General features: G+C 45.9%; 1 protein-coding gene across 2 annotated transcripts; it reads right to left on the bottom strand.

The window, feature by feature from the left end:
* Nucleotides 1-223: 223 nt before the first annotated feature.
* On the bottom strand, nucleotides 224-8,141 carry GIMAP5 (GTPase, IMAP family member 5). Of its 2 annotated transcripts, none has more exons than XM_006929498.5 (3): nucleotides 7,987-8,141; nucleotides 3,414-3,462; nucleotides 224-1,505 (listed from the first exon to the last, which is right to left on the bottom strand). In XM_006929498.5, exons 2-3 carry the CDS (start codon nucleotides 3,454-3,456, stop codon nucleotides 619-621), a joined length of 930 nt encoding a protein of 309 aa, XP_006929560.2. In that variant the 5' UTR covers nucleotides 3,457-3,462; nucleotides 7,987-8,141; the 3' UTR covers nucleotides 224-618. The 2 variants fall into 2 exon arrangements, with proteins under 2 accessions (XP_006929560.2, XP_019681558.2); XM_019825999.3 differs by lacking the exon at nucleotides 7,987-8,141 and adding an exon at nucleotides 6,836-7,957.
* Between the last annotated feature and the right edge of the window lie 530 nt (nucleotides 8,142-8,671).

Here is an 8,671-nt window from a genome sequence, read left to right as displayed (position 1 = left end):
ATTTCTCAGTGACTGCTTTTCCTAAGGCTCAGCCCCACCCCGCTGTGGTGACCCCTTTTCTCTCCTTCGTCATGCCAGACCCCTCTTGTGCATTCCGTCCCGGACCTCTTCTTGCCTTGGAAAGTCCCCCCAAGTCCCCTCAACAACCTCATCATCCTCTCTCGAAGGTGTGGGGATGGGGATGGGCGTCTTTTATGACCAACTCCAATGAAATCAGAGCATGTTTCTGAATAAAATAAAGAATTTTGCCACCAGCTTTTAACGTAACGCGTGTCTCCCCTCGACAGCATCGTTGCACAAAATAGGGCCCAGAGGTAGAACATCCGCACAGCTTCACAGTCCACCACCTTCCTTCCTGCAGACATCCTGTGACGGTTAGTTTCTCATCCCTTTTGTTCTTACTGCTACAATTTTTAACAAAAACAAAAAATTTTTTTCCCTTTGGATTTTATTTACCTAAAAGCACTTGAAAAAAAAAAAAAGAAAAGGTGGCATGTCTAATTCAAGGAAGAGAAACTGAAGTGAAATTATGTAAAAAAGCATATAAAGAATCTGACACAGACAGAGACGGGGACTCAAAAAATAATATAGCTGACTGCAGAAATCATCTGAAAATGCTCAGTGTGCATGAGTAATACACAAGTTAATTAAAACGGCAAGAAAAATCAGAAAGCATATAACAAGGAAGGCAGATATCCCAGGGTTAGAAAACACCCAGGTTTTGACTCTGAGGAGCACCCTGGAGGCCCAGTTACTGCCTCTCTCTTTCAGGGCTCGCTGTTGCTTTTCCACATACTCCTGCACCTTGGTCAGGAAGTGCCTGTGCTCTTCCCCGTGGGCACTGCCCCCGTCTTGCAGCAGCATCTGGGCTTCAAAGAAGAGGCTGTTGGTGTGGAAGGCGCCCTGGCTCTCCCTCTCCAGCCTCTCGACCACGGCCATCAGCTGGGCCCGCTGCTCCCCCTGCTCCTCCCCGGTGGCCTTGTTGTTGAAGGCACAGTACCTCTTGCTGCACTGCTGGACCACCCTCCTCAGGCTATGGTTGTCCGTGTTTGCGACGTAATTGTCCAAAGACTCGCCCATCAAGTCCTCCTTGTGGGTGAAGAGGACCACCATGTGTTTCATGGCTTCTTCCCCGAAGATCTCCATCACCCTCCTCACCGCCCCCGTGTCCTGGGCGGTGAAGCGCCCCAGCTGGGTCACCAGCAGCAGCACATGGGGCCCTGGGGCAGAGAGCAGGTAGCAATCCCCGATGTCCTTGTACGTGTCCTGGGTCTGAGCCCCTGCCTCGAAGATGGGGGGTGTGTCAACCACCAGGATGTTCCTTCCATCCCAGGTCCCTGTCTCTGCCTGGCACTTTCTGGTCACAGGCTGGCTCCTCAGCTTGGACTCGAACACTGGCTGGCAGAGGATGCTGTTCCCTGTGGCACTCTTCCCGCTGCCTGTCTTGCCCACCAGGATGATTCTCAGTGAGGACGATGTTGCAAACCAGTTATCTTCCCCTCTGCCTATGAAAAAACCAATTTGTGTGTGTCTTACTAAGTTAGTGATTAAGATTTCCAGGGCAGGGACCTTCATGGAATCGCATGAAAACTCGTGGACCTCCCTGTCGCCAAAACAGTCACATCTAAATACATATGAAAGTTCGTATCCTTTAGGATGTTCTTGGATCAAAGAAAGCCTATGTTAGAAATTAGAAGCTTGGACCCACAGCCAAGGGAGGGACCGCTCCACTGAGAAGAATGCTCTAAGCACTTCATCTACAGCAGGGAAAATACAGCTTGCTTTTTTTTTTTTTTTTTTTTTTTTTTAAGGAATGTGATCCCAGGGCTTTTCCATAGATGGTGCTTTGGTCAATTTCATGCTAGAGAAATGTGAGATTAGAAGGAGGCAGAGGATGAGAAGCCACGAATGAGAAAACATTATCACCTCTTTTCCACCCACAAATCCCCAGGCTCAACGCACACATATGAACCTCAGGCGTAAAGTGCATCTCAGCTGTCAGAGCTTCGGTGACCTCCCGCCAAGGACTAGCTGAATGTCCCTGGATGTCTGCTCTGTGGGTGGGCAGTTGGAGGCTTGAAACTGAGATGATAGAAGGTCATTAACGTCAAGGACAAAGTCTGAGAGATGCCCCTGAATGGGAGGCTGAAGAAAAGTGGAAGAAAGGACATTAGAAGCACATGTGTTGGAGATATCTGGCTGAGTGAACTACACAGGAAACCGGCTGAGTGAACTGCACAGGGAGGTGTTGGAGGTGGGGAGACACGAGCCAAGAGCTAAAATCTTCAAGGGTTGGAGGGGGGCGAGAACCCGAGGACTTTTTAGAGTCTTTATGAGTTCAAATGAATTAAGTCCATTTCAGGCTCCTAAAATCTGTTATTTTATTCCTTCTACTCAGTGTTGGTTCCTCCTCTCCTTAAGCATTTGGAGCATGCAGCGTTACTAAATCTCTACGGGAACTCTTCCTCTTTCCAGTTGGGAGCAGACAAGGAAAGAGAAATCGTTTTCACAGCCTGGTTCCAAATCCTCCAAACCCTGACGTGAAGTTTCACCTCCACATTTCCCACCGATCATGTGCAGGCGAGAGTGTGCTGGGCATGATGATGACAGGGAAGGGGAAGAACAGGTGACAGTTGTCTCTTTCTTCTTCAGCTTATTTTTTTTTTTTATGTTTACTTATTTTGTGAGAGGAAGAAAGCGCGAGCAAGGGAAGGGCAGAGAGAGAGAGGGAGAGAGAGAGAATCCCAAGCAGCCTCCGCACTGTCAGTGCAGAGCCTGTGGCAGGGCTGGATCTCTGACCTGAGCCGAAATCAAGAGTTGAATGCTTACCTGACTGAGCCACCCAGGTGCTTCTTTATGTGTATTGTCTTCGGTGATATGTTTCTTCATATCACCCATTTTTTATTTATTATTTATTTTATTTTTGATGTCTTAGTATTAAGTTTGAAGATTTCTTTTTTTTTAAATGTCTATTTATTTTTGAGGCAGAGAGAGACAGAGCATGAACAGGGGAGGGTCAAAGAGAGAGGGAGACACAGAATCCAAAGCAGGCTCTAAGCTCCGAGCCATCAGCACAGAGCCCGATGCGGGGCTTGAACTCACAAACTGCGAGATCATGACCTGGGCTGAAGTCGGACGCTCAACCGACTGAGCCACCCAGGCGCCCCATGAAGATTTCTTTTTTGAATATACCATAAAATTAGGTATGGATTTTTCCAATATTTTCTCCCAGTCTGTAGCTTATATTTTTTCATTCTCTGGACAGTGTGTCACACCAAAGAGTGCCACCCAGGCACCTCCTCAGTTTAAAGTAACTGGGTTTCTGTCCCTGTGTTTGAGGTGAGAGTCGGTGGAGACAGAACAGTGATGCTCCCGGGTGCTTGGAGCTCCTGCAAACACTGAGGCTTTCTTACCTTCAGTCATAGTTCCATATCTGCTTCTCTGAAGCCCTTCCATTCTCTTCTGGAATAAAAAACAGGAAAGGAATAAAAGCAAGTGTCCATATGGGAGTTGCTAAGGCCTGAGAACACTTTCAATTCAGACAACTAAGAATAATTATCCTAGGATGAGCCATTTCCATTGCTAATTTTCTAACTCATATTATACTTCCAAACATCTATGAATAACTATGCAAGCCAGGCAAAGTTAAGTTAGGTTATGTTAACGCAATGCACTGTTGCTTTTTTTTTTTTCAACTTATAGGAAATTAGGAAAGATTTTTAAAATGGAATCAGTTGGTTTTTCTTTCTCCAACTTGAAAAGGCATGAAATGAAGAAAGCATTCTTCTATGGAACCAGGAGTGGGGCATTATTATTAGTTGGAATCAAAGTAGGCAAACTTGCTAGAATACAGAGAAAAAAAAAAAAAACAACAAAACCCTGCCTTTCTGTAAATAACACTGGTTTGTCTGAAGTACTGAGAGTTTTTGCTCCCAGAAACTGTGTCAGATACTCCATTGGCAAAGAGGAAAGCACAATGTTCCTTCCAGTGGGAGAGCGGGATGGGAACAAGGTTAACTTCAGGCACTGACAGCAGAGGAAGTAGTTGTAGAGGGCCGAGCCCCAGCACCTTCCTTACCACCCCATCCCCCACCTTGCCCCACGCCAGGGAGTTTGGTGGAGAGAAGGTGGTGCCATGACTGAAGGGACAGAATCAACATTCAGGACAAATTCAGGATAAACTCATTGCCTGCTCAGATCTTAATCCAACTTCTTTCCTGGTGGGCTCTGAGGTCCTGGTCCCCAGATAATCGCCTTTTCTGTATCTCAGCGGATTTAATCAGAAATTGGCACCAGGATTGGCATAAATGTTTCATTCAAATGAGGCAGATTATTGGGACATTCTTCTTGGTATTAGGAAAGGTAAGTAAGCATTAGATAAGGCAGGCACAAGACATGCAATATAATTAAGATGAACTCTGAGGTTCTTTGTCTTTATCCAGGTTTAAAGATTATGCGGTTTTGAAACACATTTTTTAAGTGGAGAAATGCATGAAGTAGCTACCATTTGCAATGAACAAATGTAAATATTTGGGCATTTTTACTGGAGCTATTCTGTTTGAAAAGTCAAACATTACACATGTAGTTTCATTAACATTGTTTGGCTCCCCGGTCTTATTGCCCCTCCCTCTGTCCTCTGAAAGACAATACTCTGAGGATTTTATGGATCATTCTCGTTTGCCTATTTATACTTCTGCATACACATGTCTCTATAGATAATGTATAGTACTGGTTTTGTATTTTAAGCTTTTTATGTAGATGACCTTGTTTATGGAACATTTTATCAATTATCAACAAACTTTGAGCTGTTTCAAGCTATGTGCTTGTACTATCAACAATGCTGCAAAAGAATCCCCATGCATGTCCTCTTGTGCACACGCGCAGCAATTTACCTGGGGTAAACAGCTGCCATCTGACTAGGTATTGCTAATTATGCCCCCAGGATGGTTGTGCTAACTCACACTGGCACCAGCCACATATGAGAATTCCCAAACCTTCACTGGCATTTGGTGATATTAGGCTTAATGTTTTGTCGCTCTTCTGGGCATAAATAAGGATATCTTAATTGGTTTAAACTCGAATTTTACTAATTGCCATAGAATCAAAAGTGTTTTTCATAGCTTATTGGCTATTCAGGTGGCTTCTGTCATATAGAAATAACTTCTGCATGCTTTTCTACTCATGCAGTGGATGTGGTTTTTTTTTTGTTTGTTTTTGTTTTTGTTTTGTTTTGTTTTGTTTTGTTTGGCCCTCCTTAGGGGAAACCATCCTCTTCCACATTATCAGAATATATTAAGACAATTTCCTTCTTTTCCCTTCTTCCTTTCCTTCTCTTTCCTTTTCCTCCCCTCCCTTCTTTAAGCCCAGAGAAGACCATTTGCCTCACCATCTTTCACATGCTGTCCTTTGCTTTTGGTAAATTATATTCCAGCTTTTGCTAAAACTCCTCAAGTTCTCTGACGTCTTTTGTATTTTTAGACGACATTTTCTGAGGTTTGGGAACCTCATAAAACATGCTGGAATCAATCTACTGATTCCGTAAAGGCGATGATGATAGGGGTGAGGATGTTGATGATGGGTTTCATCATTGTGAACATCCTCTGTGCAGTCATCTATAACCTTCAGAATTCTTTCATGTCCACGATTCTAACTGTTCTTCTAAGTTCCCTGTGATGTGAGGGGTGCCTGGGTGGCTGTCGGTTACATGTCCAACTGTTGATATCAGCTCAGGTTATGATCTCATGGTGGTGGGATTGAGCCCGTCAGGCTCCATGCTGAGCATGGAGTCTGCTTGGGATTTTCTCTCTGTCTCTCTCTCTCTGTCCCTCCCTCCCTCTCTCTCTCTTTCTCTCTCAAAATAAAGAAAAACAACAACAAAAAAAAAGAAATAAATTCCCTGTGATGTGATCAAGATAGTCTTGAAATTTCTATTAAAATATTAGGAAATTGAGCATCAGATGACTTGCCCAAGGTCACCCAACTGCCATGGAGCTAAGCTATATAAAAAAGGCCCCTTTTGCCTGCATATCCTCCTTGATTCCACAGGGGGTAAAAGAGATTATTCCAAAGAAGTCCACCATCATCTTGGAACACCGCATACAATGTTAGCATCCCACAGTCAGAACATCAACTGGTGTTGACAGGCTGGATGTCTGCCTTAGAATCAACATGGAGAATTGTATTGCAAAATCTTTAAAATTTTTCTTTTACATTTATTTACTTTTGAGAGACAGCATGAGACAGTGTGTGAGTTGGGGAGGGGCAGAGAGAGGAGACACAAAATCCAAAGCAGGATCCAGACTCTGAGCTGTCAGCACAGAGTCCGACTTGGGGCTTGAACCCACGGACCACAAGATCATGACCTGAGCTGAACTTGGATGCTCAACTGACTGAGCCACCCAGGCGCCCCTATTGCAAAATCTTGAGTGCATGTTCTAAAAAAAAACATATATATATATGTTCAAAAAAATTTGCACGAGGCAGGAGTTGCTCTGAATTGAAGTAGTTTGGTTTAAAATAATCTGGTGTTTTTGCTTGACTTGATTAAGTGTGACCCAAATGGTGCAGTGTGGCTGTCTCAAAAGGCTAATCAACTCAGGTTACATTAGTGGAAATGCAGTATAGTGGTTCTTCTGAACTATCTTCTGAGTGGGTCAGGCTGCGGGGGAGACATACCTCCCCCTGAGGGATGGATTTTTAGGCAGATATTAACAAATAAGAAAGTGTCCAGAGGCAAGTCTGAAAGGATATTGACAGAAATGTTAAAATGAGTCACAGACAAAATATTAACAGGATGGAATAAAGCCTCGGAAAAGGCTGGGGAAGCATTGTATACCTGAAAGAATGTGGTACGTGTCAACCTCAGCACAGGCAAAAGTGAGTGATTTGGGAACGAAGGCAGATTTCTTCTCCAAAAGGAAAATTCTGCTAACCTTCTCCAAAATGGGACGAGGTATCATGAGAGAGTGGCAGGCAGCATGTAAGCAGAAGTGACAGAATCAGACAGGGATTGTAGGAGGATCTAGCCTAGGTAGGAATTGAAAGCAAACATAATGTGCATTCTGATTTTAAAATTGTAGGAGCCTGATTTTATCATGATGCTACTTCATTTTATCAAACCATGAGAAAGCAGGCTCTCTAATGCTGTTCTGGGAAAGATAAAAAATATTTCTTGCCTAATTCACAAATATCTCCTTCACTCATCTGCCCAGTCCCTGTATTTCCTGGTTTGGCTCACTTGTTCTGTACTTCAGTCACTGTGAGGTTGTGACACAACTCTCACCAAGGGTTAGCAGACAAAAGGATTGTTCCCATATGCCCTGAGCATAGTATGTTTGCCCTAGAATAGAGTCCTACCTATATCGTGTCATACAAAAGATGGGGGGGGGGTGGTATTTGGGGGAGAATGGAATGGCTTCTGATCAAAGTCATGGGACAATGTCCCCTGAGGGGTCTTTTTGGAACACCTGGCCCATGGGACTGGTGTGTGTGGGGGTGAGGGAATAATAATCCCACATTTGCCCTTTGCAACCCTAGGAATGCGTCCTCTTCTCCCAGACCTTTCTGGGCCTTGGCACAAGTCAGGGATCGAGGGTGGTGGGGAGGTTAAGAGATTGAAACTGAGACGTGTGTCCCTACCTGGCTAGGGTACCTGGGGCGTTTGAGTTTTCTCATCTGTCAAAGGGGAGGACAATAGTCCTGCTTTAAGAAATTCTGCGAGGCTCACGAGGATCACCGGGGCCAGGAAGTGGACAACTGGCCTGTGGCGCCATGAAATGTGCTGGGTTGTGAGCGCAGGCTGAGTGGTTCCAAGCCTGTTTCCAGCCACCCCGAATCCCCTGAGCCCGTAACTCCCACCATCACCATCCGGGTTCACTGAGGGGCGAACCCACAAGTCCTGCACCCTGGGTGAGATCACACCAGAACTGGGTGGGACTAAACCTTGGGCCCTCAGACCCCCTAAAGACTTTGGGACCGTCCCCTTACCAGGAGCGGCGCTGCGGGCTGCGTGCTCGACGTCGGCTCTCGCGGCGGCGGGGACGCGGCGGCAGGAGGCTCTCGGGGGCCCGTGGCTCTCGGGCGGCTTTCGGGGCGGCTCTCGGGGCGGCTCTCGGGGCGGCGGGGACGCGGGTGGCTCCCGGGGATGGGAGGTGGGGTGAGGGCGGGGACGTGGGCGGCTCTCAGGGTGCTGAGGGCGCAGCAGGAAGCGGGGCGGGTGCATTTAGGGAGGAACCGCGGGGGAGGCCGCGGGCTCCAGGGCTCGGCCTTGGCTCCAGAAGGCAAAGGGGATCAGGGAGCCTGGCCCCCGCCCGGCCCAGACGGGGACGGTCCCTTGGGGTCCGCAGCACCTGGAGAGCGGCGAGCGAGTGGGTGGCCATGTGGCTTCCATAAAGGGACAATTCCTGTTTGAGCCTGCTGGGGTCGCCATGTCTCCTCCCATTGCCTTCCCCGCCCCCCCCCCCCCCCCCGGAATATTATTTTATTTTATTTTATTTTATTTTATTTTATTTTATTTTATTTTATTATTTTATTTTATTTTATTTTATTTTATTTTATTTCACTTTATTATTTTATTTTATTTATTTATTTTTTTTTTATAATATGAAATTTATTGTCAAATTGGTTTCCATACAACACCCAGTGCTCACCCCAACAGGTGCCCTCCTCAATG

This window comes from Felis catus, chromosome A2, assembly GCF_018350175.1.
Source record: "Felis catus isolate Fca126 chromosome A2, F.catus_Fca126_mat1.0, whole genome shotgun sequence".
NCBI classification, from domain to species: domain Eukaryota; kingdom Metazoa; phylum Chordata; class Mammalia; order Carnivora; family Felidae; genus Felis; species Felis catus.
This window is presented reverse-complemented; position numbering and strand designations above follow the sequence as displayed.

Bases quoted from the DNA above. Each gene is read 5' to 3' on its own strand.
- GIMAP5 (XM_006929498.5), bottom strand. From the start codon at position 3,456: ATGGAAGGGCTTCAGAGAAGCAGATATGGAACTATGACTGAAG. The intron at 1,506-3,413 runs GTAAGAAAGCCT...GTTTTTTCATAG, and splicing joins ATATGGAACTATGACTGAAG to GCAGAGGGGAAGATAACTGG.